Source organism: Pseudoliparis swirei, chromosome 13, assembly GCF_029220125.1.
Source record: "Pseudoliparis swirei isolate HS2019 ecotype Mariana Trench chromosome 13, NWPU_hadal_v1, whole genome shotgun sequence".
NCBI classification, from domain to species: domain Eukaryota; kingdom Metazoa; phylum Chordata; class Actinopteri; order Perciformes; family Liparidae; genus Pseudoliparis; species Pseudoliparis swirei.
In genome coordinates, this window is record NC_079400.1 from 10,034,597 (window position 1) to 10,057,379 (window position 22,783).

General features: G+C 41.2%; 1 protein-coding gene across 1 annotated transcript; it reads left to right on the forward strand.

The window, feature by feature from the left end:
- Positions 1–4,103: 4,103 nt before the first annotated feature.
- On the forward strand, positions 4,104–21,127 carry dusp3a (dual specificity phosphatase 3a). The gene is given in 4 exon segments (XM_056430293.1): positions 4,104–4,464; positions 12,884–13,116; positions 18,322–18,433; positions 18,435–21,127. Coding segments are annotated over 4 exon segments (657 nt in total). The 5' UTR covers positions 4,104–4,315; the 3' UTR covers positions 18,598–21,127.
- The last annotated feature ends 1,656 nt before the right edge of the window (positions 21,128–22,783 follow it).

The following is a 22,783-nucleotide window of genomic DNA, read 5'->3' on the forward strand; positions in this document are numbered from 1 at the left end:
TTTTAGAGCAGTAAAACAATCCTTTTTGAATATGCTCACACATTAAAATAAATAAATGAAACACCACGATCTGTTTTGTGAATCTGCAGATACAGGCAGGGACTCAGCTGCTGTTGCTCTAATCAGCCACTCACACACTGCATTCAATTTGTTTGGCATTAAGATAACACAGCTAATATCAGATATTAGTCAGAGCAGGGTCACTTCAAACCCGATTTGAGCGTACAGGGCAACTCCGCCGCCTGTCACTGAGAGCTGATTTGCAGAAGGACCCAGGTGGTGGTCGTCCAATGAAGCCGTATGATGCAGAATGAGGGAACGGAAGTGTCAATAAAAATGCTACTAAATCATAGTTAAGCTTTGAATTCTCTCAGCCTGATGACCCCACCCCCCCCTCCACAAAATGTATCTTGTAACATTTTTACGTTACATTATGGCCGCAAGGCCTGCTGCTGTCCTTTGTTTAATAAATGCAATAATAAAAACAAATAATTAGGTAGATTGTAATGCAAAACCTCATCTGCTAAAAACTAAAAATAGAAAATTTTTGAATGACATTTGCACATTCACTGAACATGTATCTGCATGAGGTAAAAGGTGTCCATAGTAAAGGATACGGAATAGGTTTTGTTATCTCACACTTTTCATACGCAGTTTAAAGTGATGACCGGCGCAGATTTTATAAATCTAAATATTTAATTTGAAGTTTTTGACTGGACAAAAGCAGCGTTGCATTTTTTTGCCAGCTGATAAAAGCTAGCTAGCTAGGTTAGCTAAAAACATTAAATCCTCTTAAATGAGCACTTCATGGCTACTTAAATGAAATGGTGCTGAAAGACTGAAGCTAATGATCCATAAAAAACATATTTATGAAAAAAAAGAAGCATTCTTCTTTTCTAGCTAGCTTAATTATGAATTATAAGTGTGGTAAGGATTTTTTTTTTCTTTTCTTCAAACATGTGTTTTCATTTTAAACTTTACAAGGAAAAAGAAACAAACGTTTTAGGTTGAGGACTAAAAGATGAGTTTGGCAAACGTAATGCGACTTCCATGTTGGTGGAGGGGAAACTTCCCCAAAACCAAGAAAAGAGCAGGACTGCTAACGTGAGCATGAACTCTGAAAGCATTTGAATTACACACTGTTAAAATACTGCAAAGTGAAAAATAACAAATCTACCTCACCAGATACCGTAGGCCGAGTGAGTTGATAATGTGCTGATTGGAAGTTACGCAGGTTAAGTATGTATGAAGCTTGATGGTCGCGTTATACAGTTAAACATGTATTTTTGTTTTGGAAAGGCTGATAAAAGAGTCAAATCTATTGCAGAGATGTAAAATCCAGACCTTCCGATAAGTTTGCTGGACTCTGAATGGTCCAAATATTAATACAGCAATGGAATAACAAACTTTAACTGTTTACTTTGGCTCATTACTTACTAAATACAAGCCTGTATTTTGTTCCACAAGATCTGTTGTTGCTATGGCACTGCACTGCATCTCCTTGTATCGCCATGGAAACACACAAAAAAGATGACTAGCACCGGGGCTTAAAGTGAAGTGGGTCAAGGGCCTCCGAGTCGAGCCAAGTTGAACCAAATTCCAGTCTAGGATCTAAAAGATGAAAATGAAATAAACACCAAACTTGTTCATCACCTAAAGAACCAGAGATCGTTTTTATTAAATGTTTAAAAATATATATTTAGTCTTTTTTGATACACTTTAAATGACTTTAAAATACTTTTGTGGACAGTTTTCCTTCATTGTTTACATGCACTTACATGCATTCACTTTGAAATGCAGTTTCAATGTAAATATTCAGAAATATATGAAGTATCGATACAAAAAGCCTGAAATCAGTAGTGGTCAGCAAACATTCATTCAAATGATTTTTTACTGGATGAAATTTGTTGCCACATATGCACCTACATTTTTTGGGGTCATTAACTTACCTTTAAACCTCTCATTTACTGAGCTTTCACTCCCCAATCAGGGATTTAAAACCCCAACTCTGTTGTATGACGAGTTAAATACACCTCAATACGATAATTATTCAGTTATTATCTGTTTGTCCACTATGTGCAGCGATATAAATATAGTCCTCCTCACATTAGTTTAAAATGTTTAATTGTGTGCCTCCATCGTGTGGTTGTGTGTATGTATTACAGTCAGCACTCTGCAGGTGGGATGAGAGACTTGTGTGACATGCATTCACAGCAGTGAGGCCCCAGTCAAACGTGTGTCTATAATACTGCATCACATACATGTCAGTTTTTTTATTAGCATTATTTTGATAAGACATGTGCTTCAACAAGAACAAAGCCCATCCCAGTGTAGCATCACCACCACGATGCCGAATGAACACAGAGTTAAGGCTTGTGCTGACATCTAGAGGTCGGAAGAGTTAATAATAGAGGAGAAATAGCGAGATAACTATTTACTACAGCAGTAAAACAAACAAAAAGGTATATTGTAAAAAAAGAAAGAAAAGTTTTTTAAAAATCGTCCGCCATGTAGGGTTGTAGAAGTATAAAGTAGCATAAAATGAAAACATGTAAGTAAAGTACAGTCCCTTCACATTGTTCTTAAGAGCAATACAGGTAGTTACTTTCTATCAAAAGAAAAACAAAAGTGTTATGATAAAAATGGCGCAAGACGATCTGCCCGGCGTCACTGACCTCAAATTAAATAAATTAGCCGTTTCATCAATTGACCTGAACTTTAAAGAAAATAAAAAGTGTATAAAAGTGTAACCTTTGCTCCAGCAAAACGTTGTCAACAAGTCGAGTTTCAAGAAAACAATAACAACATGTGTCCACTTGTTGTTGATGCACATAGAAAAAACAAACATGTGTCATACACCCAACTAGTCATATCTTCACACATCATCCGCTGACCTGTAAAGCTCACGTGGAGGCCTCCTCGTGATGGACCACCTATTATATAATAGAAACACCCAGACTAAATGCGCGGCGTGGTCCCAATTTTCCGATATTCCGAGCGACACCTGAAGGCAGCATGCTATCCTCTCGTGCACTGCTGACCTCCTCCGGTCCTGCTCTCGTCTCCTGAGTGTCTGGCTGCCGGTGGGGTGTGTCTACTGGAGATAGTGGTGGAGACAGGCGGCTGCACACAAACGGGCAACAAATGGGCAGAGTACAACCGGAAGTTGCACGATTTCATCTTCACAATAAAAGCCTTGCGATGCCTGCTACTGCCTTTTCTTTTTATAAATAAAAACAATAGACTGAGTGTATTGAAATGTAATACACAATTTAATCCTGACAATAAAGATAATGTGAGAAATTCTAATGTACGTCCCATTAAAACTGGGACTGTTAAGAATGTACCGTTTTTAAAACACCCGTGGAATCCTGAGCATCACACACATGTGAGAGGTCATTCATCTGCAGCTCTAACAGCCTCATGGCTGCAGGGATATTCAGGCACAAGGACATTAGGGATGCTGGATGACCATCTCAGGGTCTGTGTTTGAGTTTGTCACAATGTGTGGGTTAACGTGAGGGCTCTGGGCAGGACAGTGACAGGTATCTGAGACAAACAGAGCAGCTTCAATCTGAATCAATCTTCCCCTGCACTCGTCTCCAGTGGACCACAAGGTTCCTCATAAGGCCCTCGTATATTTTACTCATATCCTTCCTGACACCATCACTAATACCTGCAAAGCAACAACTGGCAAAGTCATAATCTCATAATTGTAAGATGTATACACACAGACACACACACACACACACACACACACACACACACACACACACACACACACACACACATTAACTACAAATGTACAATATTTAGAGCAATGTTGTGGATGTAAGTAGCCAATAAAGTTGCATTAAATGGGAATTAGACCTCGGCCTGATTGAGGCAACATATTCCACCATATTGTGTTATGCAATATTATTTCTCTATTTCTTTATTTTTATATTACTCTCTTTGTAAAGCACTTGGATCAACATGTGTCGATATAATAGAGCTGTCAGTTTTTACTCTGAAAGTGTTGACAGGAAGTACACTATAAAACTCCCTCGCACTTGACGTCGATAAGGAGAAAATGAAGAAAAAAGACAGTAGGAGAAAAAAAACTCCCGCCCCACCACCAGACACCTTGTTAAGCAGCCCAGACAAGAAGAAAGCGCGCGCACGACCTCACGAGCAAAGGTCCACAACAAAAAACAAAGAAGAAGAAAGAAAGAAAGAAATGCAGCTGAACAACTGGACGATGCTCACGCGTCTGGAGCTGGTTGTTATCTAACATTAGTTTAAAAAGAAGAAGAAAAAGAAAAAGAAGAAGAAGATGAAGAAGCACCTGAGTCCCACTAAGCTGCCGCCGTCGGACGCGTCGGTCCTCCAGCTCCGGGAGTTGCTGTCCGCCGGCAGCAGCGCCTACAGCCTCCCCACGCAGCACTGCAACGAGGTCTTCCCCCGGATATACATCGGCAACGCGTGAGTCCATCAACTTGTCACCGTGACTTATTAATGCCGCGCGGTTCACACCGACACAGGTACGACAGGTTGTGTTTCTTTTGTCTTCTTCTTTCTTTTTTAAAGATACATTTATTTATATATATGGACACACAAAGATGCTCGCGCCCCATCCGACACACCAGACGCGACAATGACAACAGTGTCGCATGTCCGCGCGCATTAGGGCGTGCTCGTGTGTGTGTGCGTGCGTGCGTGTGTGTTTGTCTCTACTCTCATCATCATGGAGGGAAGCGACCGCCTGTTGTTGTCAACATGTTGTGTTGTTGTTGCTCCTCGAGATATCAGCAGCGGTCGATCCCTCAGCAGCCAGACGGGCACGTTGTGTAACAGTGTAACACATATAGTCATGATAATTATATTAATATTGTGGAGGCATAATCAAGTTTCTTTTTGATGCACACATGAAAGGAGGAACACACACACACACACACACACACACACCACACTCTGTGTGCTGCTCAGAGAATCCCTCCATCATTAGTGGAGCTCTGCCGTGTAATCACGTCTCCATCGAGCCGCTCCCCTTCCCCTCCAGCTGGGCTGCAACAGCAATCACACATCAAAATAATAAACAACAACAACAACACACACATACAAAGGGCTTCTTTTTACTTTCATTCACAAACTGCTCAAGAAGGAAACAACAGGCAGTTTAGTATAAAGAAGGAGCACGTGACATGTGGTCAATGCTCTTTTTTGAAGCGTCATACACTTTATGACGTAAATATAATGATGCCAAATATATTCACGAGAGTGTACGTTTTTCGAGAGAACTAATTGTGCTTTAAAACAAATAATCAATAACTTGTGTAGAGTTAATATACCTGTTGTTATTATACTGCAAGAAGGTATGTGGTGTATTCTAGAGAATTGTTGATTAATCAATAAGTGTATTGACGGAAAACGAATCTCCAGTTGGTCATATATACATTACTATATTTAGCTTATCAGTTTAGAGTCTTCAGGTTTTTTTCTTGTCTCAATAAAACTTCATGCTTTGTGGACCAAATTAATAAACAGGAACATTATCTGTAATTTGTATTTATTTTTATAATGAATGGATAGTCTCTACTTCCTAAAACTAAAGCTTATGTTATCTCTCATTGTGAAAGGTATTGCTATTTGAAATATGAACATACAGCTGCAACTGTAGACTATTTCCTCGATGCATTGATTAATCACTTGGTCTATAACGTGACAGGAAACGAGGACAAATGTCTTGTTTGATCTGAAACATAGTTAACGATAAAAATGTTGCTCATCGATTAGTCAACTAATTATTGCAGCTCTACATCTGATTATGATTCACCAGCTGGTGATTATTCTAATTATTTACAGAAACATAAATTCTTGATAATATCTTACACTTTGATGATTTAAGGCGATTTACAAAAATAAGTTTTTACTTTCTCAACGTTAAAAGATAATATTTGAATGTCATTTATATCGCTTCCAAAACCCCAAACTAGTCAGTTTATTATAAAAAAAGACAAAAACAGAAATTAATCTAATCTCTCATCTAATTATTATCAAGCAGTGAAAGGAGCAGAGCACACACACACATATGTATATGTATATTAAACATGGCGGTAAATCTATGTTGTTGGTTGCCTGGATGCTATCGGCTTTGTAATGAACACGCCGACGCTTCAGGAATTTACAGCTCGGTGTTCCAGTAAAACCAGTTCCCGGTGCCTCCTACACTGGCTTGACTTGAAGTGTGTGGTGTACTATGTGCAAGTATAAATGTTGTCATGGCGACGTCACACAATGGTTTCGCCGTCGCCATCTTGCAATAGAATCGTGGCCATGTTGTTTTGTTTGCAACCGATAAACTAAAGTTACCGTAGTTAGACGCTGGATACGGCTCTGGTACGACCTGTCAATCACATTAAGCCCCTCCCTAAAGCATACCCTGCTTTATGGTCTCTTTGACTCTAAATGACCATCATTTACTAAATAAATATCAGGTTGTATGGAAGAAGACTTAAAACTAGAGCATAAGACCATAAACTCATTCTTAAAAGATTTATTGTTATAAATTAAGGGAGAAGTAGTAATTTTCTCATAGACTTCTATATAATCTGAATTGTTTTTGTATTGGGAGGAGTCGCCCCCTGGTGGTCAGTAGTGAGAATGCGAGTTTTAAGACTGCTCTCAACACATCTCTAAATGATTTTTGGCATTTCTGTGTGGCAAATTCAATCAGATACTGATGTGTGCATATTTTTTTGGAGACTGACAACTATTGCTTTTTAAATAAAGAAATCTAACTACTTCTGCAACTGTAGATTATTTTATTGATTCATTGATTAATCAATTGGTCTACAAATCATTAGGAAACAGTAAAAAAAAAGCCTTGAACCCAAGATGACGTGATTAAATGTCTTGATTTGTCTGACCAACGATCCAAAATCCAATTCCAATCAATTTAGTGCTGTTTGCTAATGAAGTGGAGATGGTAAAAACTCATTTAGAGAAAATATATTTAGAGATATATTTTCGGCAAAAAAACAACAAAAAACTTTCAATTAAAAGAAAATTAAGAAGAGATAACATTATCTCAAGATGATATAAATTAAGAGAATAACACATTTGTTTTACAAGTGTTCTGAAATGTTATGTTTTTTTGGTAAAAGTAGTAAAAAACACACCTAAATGTGTGTTTTGGATGTGTCCCTCCACTAGTTTGAAAGAAGATATGTAATGAAAGCAAAGTAACCCAAAATCTCAAAATTGAACAGTGCATGAAAAACAAAGGGACAGAAAAAAGTCACTTGTGGCATTTGTATAATAACTCGGGTATCTTATTGTCACCGGTATTTATAATGTATGCAATTGGTCACGTCTTTGCACTTTTTGACAATATTCGGTGAAAGACACCTCCGTTATATATACATTAGCATCTCCTGCAACCAAAAAAATAAAATCCCAAATATCAGAAGTCATTCCAGGTTTCAAGTGCCTTTAAAAAAAAAAAGCCATTTAAGAAAAAGAAGTTCCAGGACATATATATTTTAAATACATAGTGTAATATAAAGCTTTTACCGAGCGGCTTCAAATCCCCCTTTTATGGATTCATGGTAGACGATGGATTCAGGGATGCCCCGTGAGAAACGGAGTGTCTGGCTTTGCAGGCCCGGCCCATTTGGCTCCGGTCGCTGCCAAGAGAGCGGCGGAGGAGTACAAGCACATTACTGGAGCTCGGTACTACAACAGAATCAATCTGAATGTGCCGACCGGCCCGAGCCAAGTCTCCAAACTAAGTGCCGAGACTCTGACGCGCCATCAGCTCGATGTTTCCTTTTGAAGAAGAGACTTGTGACTCCTGTTGAAGAATTGTAGTTATGTTGTAATCAGTTCAAGGTTCAAGGTTTTTTATTTGCCATTTTTTCAACAGTCCAGACACATTGGAATTGTTTTGCAGGGCTCTCCGAGTCAACAGAGGTACAAACACACTATAATACCTTCGCATATCACAAGATTGGGCATTGAATTATGAACATTTTGGCATTAGTTGCATGCCAATTGGATAGAACTTGACCGCGCTATGGTAAAAAGAAGATGTTGACCTTTTCTTGACCTTGACCTTTGACCCGATCGATCCCAAATTCTAATCAAATGGTCCCCGGATAATAATCAATCATCCCACGAAATTTCATGCGATTCGGTTTAATACTTTTTGAGTTATGCGAGGAACACGCATACAAATAAATAAATAAATAAATACACAGCGATCAAAACATTACCTTCCGCATTTTCAATGCGAAGGTAATAAGAACAAATGTAAAAACACACTGTACATAAGGTGGTAGAATATACAGTATTAGGTCCAGTTTAAAAAAAACAGGTTATCAACATAAAAAAGGAGATGGTAGAGGTTAATAAATAAATAGGCTAGTGCTGAGTGCTGTTTCTAGTTTGTGAAAGGAAAGAGGGGAAGGGGACAGTTATATGGCGATATTGCACATTTTGAGAGGTGGGGGAAGGTTATGTGGGGTTATTGCACAAATTGGAATATTGTAAATTTTCTCAGAGAGTACATATTTTTCAATAGTTCTGTTTTGCCATCAGTCTGACAAGGAGTATTACGTTCTCTTGTCATGTACATTTTATGATTAAAGTGCATCACAGGCGGTCCAAACAAGTGCAAAGGGCAGCGTGATGTAATGCGATATTATACAAATGACTCATGCAGGGCGAGGCGGCATCGATTGTTAACGAAAGCCCGAAACCGTGTCCACTATTTCCACCACTGGGACCCACGAAGCCTTTCTGCTGATGCATCTTGTATATTAATCGTGTTAGAATGTGTGCAGCTGGCCAACATGACAATAAATACACTGATTGCCACACACATACACACCGATGGTGCGCAGTCGTTCACACACTCATTCAATCACAGTTGATGGAAAAAATAGCTTTGTCCTTGAAAATATTCATTACTGTCTCCTATCATGGGATCCTCCACGGGGACTTGCGCCCATGACCGATTTTGGGCTCCGATCTATACTTTAAGGCAACCACCAGGACAAACTGCAATGTGGGATTGTTCCCCTGGCACTCATGTCCTGTATGGAAGCATCTTTATTCGTTATGATTTTGTCCACAATCTGAATTGCAATCTAAAATTTCACATCACAGATTTGATCTATATCAACCACTGTATGTATTCTCCTCCTAAGAGAGAATAGAAACAAAGCAAAACTAGAATGGGCACTCGGTAGAGCGCATACCTTCGCATATCACAAGTTTGGGCATTGCATTATGAACATTTTGGCATTAGTTGCATGCCAATTGGATACAAATTGACCGTGCTATGGTAAAAAGAAGATTTTGACCTTTCCATGACCTTGACCTTTGACCCGATTGATCCCAAAATCTAATAAAATGGTCCCCGGATAATAACCAAACATCCCACCAAATTTCATGCGATTCAAGAAGATTTTGACCTTTTCATGACCTTGACCTTTGACCCGATTGATCCCAAAATCTAATCAAATGGTCCCCGGATAATAACCAATCATCCCACCAAATTCCATGCGATTCAAGAAGATTTTGACCTTTTTCATGACCTTGACCTTGGACCCGATCGATGCCAAAATCTAATCAAATGGTCCCCGGATAATAACCAATCATCCCACCAAATTTCATGCGATTCGGTTTAATACTTTTTGAGTTAGGCGAATAACACGCATACAAATAAATACGCGGCAGCGATCAAAACATAACCTTCCGCATTTTCAATGCGAAGGTAACAATTATCCAGAATATAAAACAAGACATCTGTGAATAAAAAATACTCCAATAATACAAAATAGAGTTGTAAAAACGCTGATGTGTGGGCATGGTTCATGAACTAGTCAGTGACATGTTCCCGTCCCTAAAATGAATAAAGAGCGTATATTTTCCCTTCCATTGTTTTCACATCTGTTGTAGTCAGCAGTATGAAACCAGCGCGTGCATCTCGGGGACACACTGAAGGTGTGTTTTGTTTGCTTTGAGGAACACTTTGGCTCTTTGTGAAGCCGGCCTTTAATAATGAATGCCGTGGGACTGCAGATCCCACGGTGGAGGAAGGCTGGGCACGGGGCACGTGAAGAGGAAGGGAGCCGTTGGCTGTGAACTCGCTTGAACCACAGTGTGCCTCTCTGCATTGTACAAAGTACAGTGAGTATTAACGGCGCTGCTGGTGTGCCGTCGCATCTCTTTCCCCCGCTGACATGTGCACATGATGCATTGTAAAGGCTTTAAACGTATACGGCTCACTTTATTGTTTTATGCACAAAAGGTCTCAATGTAAACGGACATATTCTGAATAAAAGAGGGGAATGATATGAATTAAGAGTCTCTGCCCTGCGGCTGACACACAAACAGACGGCTTCTTCATCCCTCCTCCAATGCCCGTGAAGCGAAATGTCGGCAGAGTTCTTTTTAATTAGTTCTTGCAGAGGATGCTTTGAAGCCACGGCCTCGAGGGAGCTGTCCAGGGTCACCGAGCCTCGCCCCACCAGCATTATATTGGACTGTAAGGACACATGGCAATATAAAGCACACCACGCTGTCAGGGGGAGCATGTCACGAGAAGATTTATCATCCTTTAGTCTGGATAAATGAAGAGCGAGGAGACACATTTAGCTTTTTTAGTAGAGTCCTTCAAATACCAGAAAGGCCTCCAGTACGTCCTACAATGCTGGATCGGCCATCTGAGTATGTGTGACCAATACGACACACCTGTGGTTAAACCAGGTGGCAAACTCACAGATCTGAAGAGGGAAGCCAATGCTGAAGTGGCTTTAATCATTCTTTCTAATGACCACCAGGGGGCGACTCTTCTGGTTGTATAGAAGTCTATATGATGACTCTACTTCTCTCTTGATTTATTCCCTCAGTAAACATTGTATACTTGAGTTTATGTCTCAGTCTGTAGTTTTAAGTCTCCCGCAATGCAGCGTGATGTTCATTTAGTACATTATGGTCCATTAGAGTCAAAGAGACCATAAAGCAGGGGATGCTTTAGGGGCGGAGCTTCCTTGTGATTGACAGGTTGCTACCACAGCGTTGTTTAGTCGTAGAGTAAGTAGTCTGTGTGTTTTCGTCGTACAACATGACAGAAATAGCTCATTCAGTGTGAGGTTGTTCTTAGCTTCGCCCTCTCGTGTCAGTTCTGGTTGCAAAAAAAACAAGATGGCAGCGGCCAAAAGGAAGAACTTGAGACTTCAAAACCGTAGTCGACCAAACCAATAGGTGACGTCACAGTGACTATGCCCCTTTCTTATGTACAGTCGATGGGTTAAACACATTCGTTTGTCGAATGACAAATGATGAAATCGGGAGGAAAGGAGCTAGTTTACGTTAGCCGGTGGATAGCACAGTCCTGCTTGGCTAAATACCCAACAGGAACCAACAGCTAACGTTAACATAGGTGTAGCATTGTGTTACATTAGGATGCATTCATGCTCTTGAATAAATAGTTGTTTGAAGGTGATGTTTTCACAGCAGTATTTAAAAGAGATCAGAGAGGTAATGATAACCTGTTAAACTGCTATTGTATCGGTTGATACACAAGTTCAGGAATTGGTATTAGAAAGAAAAGAAATTGTATGAATTTTAAATATTTTTTGCTTATTTCACAACGTAAACAGGTTTCTGTGCTTGTATGCAAGAACACATCTCCCCACTTGTTTTCCAATGTACACTGAGGTTTCTTCTGTTCTCCGTTAGCTACAGAGCAACAGTACGGGGGAGCTTTCTTTTGCTGTTCAAACTGTAAATCCAGCGCAGCTAATTAGTGGCACTAAATGTTCCATAAACCTCCGATACAACATTCACAAGCGAGGCATTTTATTCAGAATCAACGAGCAGCGCCTCCGGCCAGGTTGAGTCGTTACCGTGGACACGGGCATCGAGCCAGGCAGGCTGCTTCGTGATGGTGCGTTTGCTCTGCCGAGGCCTAACATGCAGACACAGTCGAGCAGAGTGGGATGGAAGCAGATTGATTGTTTCCTGGACGGTTAGTAGATGGATCCGAAGCTCTTTAAACATTTATTTCCATCTCAAGTCGCGCTTGAAAAAGGTTCCGGTAATTTGCAATCAATCTGTTTCTCTCGCCTATGTCCACTGTCCAGCGTGTGCAACTATTTTCGTTATTGTAGCTTTTTAACATCTCTATCATGTTTTGGACATGTAATCTCTTCACAGCAGTCTCTCCCTCAGACTTTGCTCTCCTACATTTACATTGGCAAGAAATCGAACACAATTATCACTTTTATAAAGGGAAAAAGGACACAGGTGAACACAATCAGAGTAATTAGGTCTGTGAGGACACTTTTCATCACATCTTCTAGATTAATTTATAAAATAAAACAAAGATCCACGAATAAGTCTCTAAAATGTGCGATATCACAGACACACTTTTCGAGAGCGGCTTTAAAGCAGCGACATGCAGCGACTTTTACAGCTCCCAGCTGCAGATCTACAGGATGTGGCTGTATATCAAGCCGCGATGCTGCCAGCACCGTGCTGGCTGAAAAGCAGGCAGAGTGCTCGTGAAAGATGCAACACACTTTGCCAAAATATCACTCTGAAAAAAATTGTGCTGACACGCTCTTTCGCTGCATGGGTCGGGTGTTATTAGTTGTGTTATTGGTCTTAGATGTCTTGTTCTGCTGCGGTACACTCATCATTTTGTGTCGTGAGAGAACACACATTTTTTTACATTTTAAATCACCATCAAGCGGCACTCCATACGTTTCTCCCGGTACTTTGTGTCTCTGCAGCAGGCTCGTCGTTAACAGATATCAGCAACCTGCTGAATCGAGTCAATTAATGTCTTTTTTTCCCTTCTTTTCTTCCACTCTGGTCTTGAATTTCACAGGTTCGTTGCCCAGAATCCAATGCGTCTCCAGAAACTCGGAGTGACGCATATCCTCAACGTGGCGGAGGGCACCTCCTTCATGCACGTCAACACCAGCGTGGAGTTCTACGCCAGCACGGGCGTCACCTACCACGGCATCCGGGCCAACGACACGGAGCAGTTCAACCTCAGCGCCGTCTTTGAGGAGGGGGCGGACTTCATCGACAAGGCCCTGGCGCACAACAACGGTCAAGGTGACTTCATTTTGAGCTAAGACGTGCGTCGCGTGGAATATTTGTTATATTGACGATGCATCACTACTTGTGTGATCACTCGTAATAATGAACCCGAAGGAGAATTCAGTCCCGCGCAGCATTTTAGCGTCTTACAGATATATTTTTTCTCTCTAAAAAAAAAATCAACAGGGATTTGGACAATTACAATTATATATTTATTTAAATAAATAAATTGACAAAAACTGTTATTTTACCCCACTGAATAAACTCACTTCATTTCACTTGACTTTCCATCCATTGTTTCAACAATCACCAATTCTGATTCGAGAGACATTTCAGCCTTTTTTTCTAACTTTGTTTCCCAGTGCGTTTGTGGCGTCAAACGGGACACACCAGAAACAAACCCCAGTAAGAATATATCGCCTAGTTTAAGTTTTCTTGTCTATATCTGCAACAACAGGTCAAAGGTCAAAGTTAGCGACGAGTGGGTGAACATAGCGAAGCATTAAATGTTAGCAGCTAAAGAGCCAGATATTTATTTAGAGATGAAAAACAAAGCTAACATGTGAATGAATAAAAAAGTGAAGTTTTACCAAAAGTGTCTCACGTTCTCATGAAGCAGAATGTTTTGTTAAATCTTCACACGTTGGAAAGTAAGTAATATAATATCAGTATGTACATTGGTCCATTACAACGTTACTGCCATTAAAAAGTAACTTGTTTTGTTTAAGTCTATATTTTAACAATCATTACCACAAAAAACTGCTCCTCTAACAAAGGATGCAATATTTAATTAAGGCGCCTTGTAATGATTCACCCTCAATGCGCTTCACTCAAGTGAACACAGGAGGCGATAATCATGTCGCCTGAAGCATCTGAGGCTAAATCTGACACACTCCTGAGCCTTGCTCCACATTCCTTTATCACATCGTGTCCAAATGTTCCACGCGTAACAAACCTCTGGCGCCAAATCCACCTCGTGGTGCTCGACGACAGCCGTGTTTGGACGGGATTCACGGCAGCCGGTGAAATGAAACGGAATGAAACGACGTATGAAGAAAAGAAGAAAAAACGCTCAAAAAGCAGAAATCACTGGTTGTTCCTCTATTTTTCATGAGAGGTCAGGTGTAGCGTGTTTTAACATGTCACATGTGTTGTACATATTATTGTGCATATTGGAAAACACTATATGTAGGTTGTAAAATCAATCAATCCCAGGAGGCCTCCCCCCCCCCCCACCCTCCTCCTCCCGACCCGCACACCATAGTAAAAATCATTCCCCAGCGCTCCCGGAGCAGGAAGCCAAATGTACTCCATTTGTCGCCGCGCGCGAGGTACGTGTTTAATTGGTGTGCTGAACCCTGTTTTTATCACGTGGATTTATTGACAGCATTGGCACAGAAAGCATCTTAATTCCTTCGGGCCCCAGCGACGCTGTGGTGAAGTGAAGAGCGCCTGTAACGGGGATGTGATGGAGGATAACGCTCCCCCTCGCATCGCTGCAGTTTGACCCTCGGTGCTATTGGGCAACATTCTCTTTGACACCCTGTGAACCCCCACGCAGCGAGCTCTGGAAAGGTCATAGGTCCTTTGAAAGGTTTTTTTAATGAGGACCTGAATTGATGTTGCCACGTGTCCGGCATAAAGAAGACACGAGGCGACTGTGTGTCAGCGCTGTCGAGTGTTTACGAGCTTGCTCACTTTATAAATTCACCATGTGAGAAAAAGGTTTTCTTCTAAAATTCCAAGCAATTTAATGGGTAAAGTATTCCCTTTAAGGAATGCCTTTTCAAATGAAAATAATATGTCAATCAGCAGCAGTTTGAGACAATTGAATGTTATTGTTGTTGTTGTTGTTGTGTTGAACTACTTACTGTTGGTACCTTTTTTCGTGAGATCTGAGTGAACTTGAGTTCCCTCTGGTGAGCAGTTCCCCTGTGCGTCTTGGGCTTTTATTGTGAAAGGTGAGGACGAGAGAAGTGGATCTGGTCGGCCTTTGTCGACGTTGAAAGGAGAAATAAAGTTTTCCGTCTTTGGTTTCGTACTATACGGATCACACGTGTTGTTGTGCAATATAACATACTTTAAATATATGGTTGATGCCTTTATTCACGGTGCAGTTATAAAAAAAACGAAGGCCAAAAGAATTCTTTAAAAAAACTACATTTTGAGTAAATATTTTGCAGACACTCAACCTTTTGTTTCTTTATCACACATTTAATTTAATAATTGACTTGTATTGACGACTTCTTGTTTCGAACAAGAAGTGACAGCCGGTGTTAGCGATGGAGCGACAAAGTGAGGGAAGTCGTGAGCCAGAGAGGACACAGTGGCATCGACGTTGATCCGTGGTGATGAGCTATTGAGGAGGTCGTTTCATTGGCTGAGGAACTTCTTCTGGGTGGAGATCAGAGGAGGAGATTATACGACAGAGTGCCGAGTCAGCAGATCTGACCTGAGGCCGACCGGCACATCAGCTGCTCTGTGAAGCTCGCCAAGCCGGACACCCCGCGGGTTTAGTTTTTGGGTTCGTCAGTGATGAAAAAGGAAAGTCCGACAGAGGTGCCTCTCAGACGGCAAACACAAACAACAACACACGCAGATGAGTACACATACACTACCGTTCAAAAGTTTGGGGTCATCCAGACAATTTTGTGTCTTCCATGAATACTCACTTTTATTTATCAAATGAATTGAAAATTGAATAGAAAATATAGTCAAGACATTGACAAGTTTAGAAATAATGATTAATATTTGAAGTATTAATTTTGTTCTTCAAACTTCAAGCTCAAAGGAAGGCCAGTTGTATAGATTATATCACCAGCATAACTGTTTTCAGCTGTGCTAACATAATTGCACAAGGGTTTTCTTATCAGATATTAGTCTTCTAAGGCGATTAGCAAACACAATGTACCATTAGAACACTGGAGTGATAGTTGATGGAAATGGGCCTCTATACACCTCTGGAGATATTTCATTAGAAACCAGACGTTTCCACCTAGAATAGTCATTTACCACATTAACAATGTATAGTGTGTATTTTTGATTAATGTTATCTTTATTGAAAAAACAGTGCTTTACTTTGAAGAATAAAGACATTTCTAAGTGACCCCAAACTTTTGAACGGTAGTGTATATATATATGTATATATACATATACATATATATATATATATATATTTAGTGATCGCCTTTGAGCATTCGCAAGGACAAACGCTGCATTTATCATATCGCCTCTCTTGTCTCGGGTGATATTTTTAGGCCATGACCGAGCGCCCTCACCAGACCAGAGAAGTGCGACGGTATACAGTGTCTGCACTGTATCTGGGCACTATTGACCGACTCAAATAGGCGCATTCACCGAAATAGATTTCATATTCCTCCTCATGAACCTTCAGGCACAACTCTCTGCGAGCTGGAACACGTATTAATGTTACGAGCAAAGACTTTTCTTTGTGGTCCACATCCTGAGATTGCGCTGCTCTCCTTTCGCATGTTTTTGTTTTGTTTTGTTGCTTTGGCTGTCTGTGAATAACATTTTAAAAAGGTGTGACATCGATTCTTCTCTACGCCGTCGCCCCTTTCATGTGCCGTCCGTCAACCGTAGGAAATAGACGAATGGGGAGCATAAAAAACAGAAAAGGTGCAGCTCTGGGCCTCCGGCGCAGGCCGTGACTCACTCCTGGGGAATGCAGCTGCAGCTCTGTGACTGTGATAAGATGCCACAGGGGAAAATAATTACCCCCCCCCCACACACACACACACACACACACTCGATCGCACTGTAAATAATATGTCTGCCAGCGTCGGCAAACTCCCACGAGGGAGTGATCGGCAGATTGGGTGTGAGAGCGGCGGGTTAATTGTGCACTGAGTGGTGTGACCAGTCTGGGTCTTTATATGCAACACAATAGCGGTGATTAAGACAATTTGTGTGTGAGAACTCGTCTCGGCCTCAAGCCGGCTCTCTAAATGGGACATGAGACTTTAAAAGGCGTTCGGCTCTCATTGTTCACAGTGAAAGAAAACGCCGGTGTTGTTGTCTTTACAAGCCGTTTACGTCAATCCACGTCAAGTACCGTTTCCCCGTGTCATGCCCGTAACCTCGCGGCTCGAGACAGCTTCTTTTTGTCGTTGTTGTGAATCAAAATAAATCGCCAGCAAATAAACAACTCGGTAATCTGTCTTCATGAGTAAAGGGTTTGTTTTCCGGGTGCATTCACAATCTAAAGACACAAACAATCCAATTAACTGCTTGAACAAAACTATATATTGTATATTTAGACTGCTAATTACATTTTCATTAGTTCATTAGAATGGTGACGCTTTTCTGCTCAACTTTTTAAAGGTTGCCTGGAACCAATACATGTTGTTATATATATACATATATATTTATATATGTATGTATATGTACATATACATACACTACCGTTCAAAAGTTTGGGGTCATCCAGACAATTTAGTGTCTTCCATGAAAACTCACTTTTATTTATCAAATGAATTGAAAATTGAATAGAAAATATAGTCAAGACATTGACAAGGTTAGAAATAATGATTAATATTTGAAGTATTAATTTTGTTCTACAAACTTCAAGCTTAAAGGAAGGCCAGTTGTATAGCTTATATCACCAGCATAACTGTTTTCAGCTGTGCTAACATAATTGCACAAGGGTTTTCTAATCAGACATTAGTCTTCTAAGGCGATTAGCAAACACAATGTACCATTAGAACACTGGAGTGATAGTTGATGGAAATGGGCCTCCATACACCTATGGAGATATTTCATTAGAAACCAGACGTTTCCACCTAGAATAGTCATTTACCACATTAACAATGTATAGAGTGTATTTTTGATTAATGTTATCTTTATTGACAAAACAGTGCTTTTCTTTGAAAAATAAAGACATTTCTAAGTGACCCCAAACTTTTGAACGGTAGTGTATGTTGCAGTCGACCACACAGGTCATGCATGTATTCTGTGCACACACTTTACGCAGCAACTTGATTGACTTTGCCGGGTTCTGTAGCAGAGGTCAGGTCTTGTCCCAGAAGATGTCCCCCCCAGTCCTTTCTGGAATAACATGTTCAGAAGTGACAAATGGGCTCCATGTACAATATATTTTTTTATTTGAGGATATTGTTGTTCTGCTGGCCGTATCCTTTTACATTTGTCTTCCGATGAGACGCTAACCCTCTGGTTCTGTTCTCCGTTGGGGTCCTGCAGGGAAAGTGTACGTCCACTGCAGAGAAGGCTACAGCCGCTCCCCCACCATGGTGGTCGCCTACCTCATGCTGCGCCACAAAATGGATGCCCGTCTGGCGGTGGCCACCGTGAGGCACGAGAGAAATCGGGCCCAACGACGGCTTCCTTCGCCAACTGTGCCGCCTCAACGAGAAGCTGGCGAGGGAAGGCAAGCTGAACGGGGAGGAGGGCAAGCTAAAGACCGAGAGCGAGGCCCCGCCTCCGCCCGACACGCCTTTCAGACTGACCCCACCCTGACCAAGCCAGCATCCATATGACACCCCAGGGGGTATTCTGAAACACAAACGTACAGGCATTTATCTTTGGAGATAATTATGATGTCACGCACACACACACACACACACACACACACATGCTGATTTTCCATCTTGTGTTCTCGTCTGTCACTGCTGCTCTGTATGTAAAGGGACACCTCCTCAGGGGGCTCTTCCTCCGGTTCCCACGAAGAGTGTGATCTTGAATACTCCCCCCCACACACACATACCTTTTTTCTAAACTGCACACCACACAGATGTGCAAACGTACCTTGCAGCATTCCTTCAACCCCCCCTTTACCTCCAGACAGTGAACAATTTGCCCAGATTCTTAAGATTTCCATAATTAAATAGATTATAGCACAATCATTCCATAGTTTTCCACTGCCGGGAATGTCAGCGATTTCTCCGCCAGCAGGAGCACTACAGATGAACTCTTTAGAATTTTTTTAAAAAGTGGATGGCCAAACATGATGCAGGCAAAACTAAAAACAAGAGTAAAATATGTGAACGCGTGGAGGAAAATCTCACAAACATTCCACGATCGCCGCCCCTCAGTGATTGTGTGTGTGTGTGCGCTCTCAATCCTTAAAACAAACATCCCTCCCACCTTCAGGGGCAGATATTAAAATGCACAAACGATTCACACGAGGATCCTCTAGTTTGACAGCGGTAGCGTCGCACCTGGCGGCTGACAGCAAAGGTCGAGATGATTAAAAGATATGGAGCTGCTGGGCGTGAGGGGGGGGGGGGGCCGCGGTGTTGTTCACGTGGTCGCCGTATTTAGCCGCTGATGCGACGAATATTAAATGTGAGGTTGTTTTAGTTTGTCATTGAGCTCGATCAGCTTACAAGCGAGACAAATCCAATTTCGGCAACTGAATATCATCTTGAAAAGGGAATGAGCTCATTTACAGTATTTCGTGTCTGAAGGGGCTTAGTGACTGATTACATGTTCTCCTGCATGATAATAAGAGGGAAGATGTGATGACCTTCTCTCGAGCAGCGTGGTACGATGTCATGCTGCTCACGGACTCTTTATCTGGATGCAAAGAGCAGGTTCAGTTCTGATAAACACACAATCTGCTGGTTTAGTTTGTGTTTCGTATTAAAACTAACAGAAAACATATAATCAGATTTTAATCAGCCCTGCTCTCTACACAGGCCACGCTACAAGTGGATTTTTACATTTATACTTTTATACGTGTACCTACAGTGATTATGTTTTAGGCTCTGAACGCTGCCAAGTCGCAGATGACCTACGCTTACTACTGTACCTGAACGCACCCTGTCTAGATGGTTAATTAAAGGACGTCTAAACTAAGCCAGCGGATTTTTAAAAATGCTGTTTGACACGTTTGAGAAGATCTCCGCTCACAGAAACGATGGAGAATCTCTTTTTTAATGAAGCCAAGGTCACCATTTAGGTTTTTTTCGTCGCCATATTTTACTCGTCAGAAACTAAATGAGCAAAAAGTTGAGATTTGATCATCAACGCTTTCGATGATCAACGCTTTCGATCATGAACGCTTTTGATCATGAACGCTCCACATTGATCTTAACAGTATTTCCTGCGCTGCTGAACTGAGGCGTCCGACAAAATGAACATAAAGACAACACTTCACTGTCAGTTCTCCCAGAGAAAATGCAAAGAACATCGAAATTGAACATATATCCGTTGTTTTCAACTACGTACAATACAAAAAAACTGTTCCGGGACGCTGTTAAAGCGGTTAACACTTTAAATATTCAGAAACACACATTGCCAACACCACAACAACATGTCTCGTAGCTTTGTGTTTCAAAACAGATTTTCACCAGTTTACCGCCTTCAAACTAGAGGCCTTTTAGTTTTATCTGTAGGATGCGGTCACCGGGGGTCCACTGCCGACTCCCTGACTCAGAGATTCAATCAGTATCCAATTTCACATCGTTTCATCAACACAGTTTGTCAGAGGTCCACACACACACACACACACACACGTCTCACTCCTCAGCGCGTGTGTTTATTATGCCTGACTCTACGCACACACCGTGGGGCTAAGTCACAGTTTTTGTTTGTATGTACGATAAAGCATTGCAATATATGTCAATACCCCCATCAGATATATAGAATGTCCTCACGTCTAAATACCAGGCTGCGGTTGTTACATATAGACATCAACAGCAGATTGACAACACATGTTTAAGAAAGTATTTATTACTGTAAACTAAACCTAGTGCCAGAAAGCATGAATCCAGAGAGGAGAGTGGAAACTAGGTTGTCTCACCTCATTAATGGCACTATTTATTCCTCCTTTGATATATCTGCATACATATGAATATATACATGGATATACATATTTAAGTGTTGACATATATGAATGTATGAGCAATGTGTGTATAACGTGTAGGTATCGTCAGTACGTCTAAAGTCCTTATATATCGTTATATTTGGAGACAACGTCGTGGAACAGCTTCTTCATTCTCTCTGTTCCACGGTCGATTACATGTGCATTCATATTCAAATATAATGTGCAGAAACATGCTCTGTGGCAGCAGGACTGCCCCTCGCTGGGATACCGAGGCATGCGATCATCATCATCGTGTTTACTGGTGTGTGTTTTTGTGTGCAGTTTTTAAAATGTTTTCCATGTCGACCTAATTCACACAGCGAGATGCAGGTGTCAGCAACAGAAGGGTACTGACGGTCCGCGGCATCGCGTCCCAGGATGCACTCGACCCAGTCGCACGTTTGGTTCTGTGAAGATCAATATTTGGGGTTTCTTTGCATGAGAAGGAATTGGTTCTCCGGCGACATTTTTTTCTCCATTTCAATGCAATTTTCTTGAGCTGCAAAACTGCTTAATTTCCCTCACAGACGTTCCCCTTTTCACTGGTAGTTTGTAGCTGAATTTTCACAGTAAAATGTTCTGACGACGGATGAATTCTTCCAAACATTTCCATTATTTGTTATTGATTAAGTTCTAAAATTCTCCGATGCCTAGATTTACTGTTTTTAATTAAATATCTTTGAGTTTTAATTTTTAAATGAGATCAAAAAACATCGCCTTTTTGCTCAGGGAAAATTATGACGTTCATTATTGCTATTTATTGAGTTTTTGTAGACCAATCCGGTTATCGATTAGTCAAGGAAATAGACAGATCAGTCAATAATTCCAATAAGTGCATCTCTTGTTGCGACTTTAATTTTCTTTTATAGTTAATGTATTTCTGACCATGAGGACCAATAAGAAAACAGTACTGCTGACTGAAAGCTCAAGAAATACAATCTTTAAATAAAATCTCCAAACATGCATTGAAAGGTAAAATGTTGCTGCGAGTCCGATTCCCTCTGGGCCAATTATCAGCTGAGTGCAGCTGTGACGTCGCGCGGCTGCACGGATTCTGGTTCATGCACTTTACCGTCATCTCATGCACGTGAACATGCTTCAGTCCTGCAGAGCAACACACTGGACATCACTCGCCTGGCAAGCGCTGCTTTCTGTTTATTTTGTGTCCGGTCCAGATGAATCGGTTGCAACGGCTCGAACTTCGAGACCTTTTTCAAGTTTTATTTCGTGCACGCGTCTCACTGCATTGACCCGCCGCCACGTCACGACCCCCAGAACCACACGACAGCCAATTTATGACGACAAAAGACGGAGAAAACCTTTGAAACCTCTGAGCCCTCAAACGAACACCAAGAGTGTCTTGTGCCGCGTGACCGGCTGATGTACAAAAAGCCATTTCCATGTTTGTGATTGGCTTTTTCTTTGGGAGGGGGGTTCACTCATACAAATATTCACATCTGCTCTACAATACTGCCCTCCTTCTGAATGCACAAAAAAAGGAGCAACAACAGCTCTACACAGTACAGTATTCCTTAAAATGTGAGAATGATTGGGGTGACCTTGGTCCAGGATGAGGGTATGTACTTTATAGCATCCACTGCCAACACCAACTTGCTTATTGATCAACCCATTGACAGTTGTTGGCTCCCAAGATGGAATCTGATCAACACGAGCTATTTACACAACAACATTTTACAACTCATTCTATTTGTTTGGGGGCCAACAAACAAGGAAAGCATCTGTGATGGCTAGACTTCTGGCTTCACTATTTTGTATTGCGCCGACCCTTTTACAGCTTGTAAACTAAGACGTATGCGAGTATTCACGCGCAGTTTG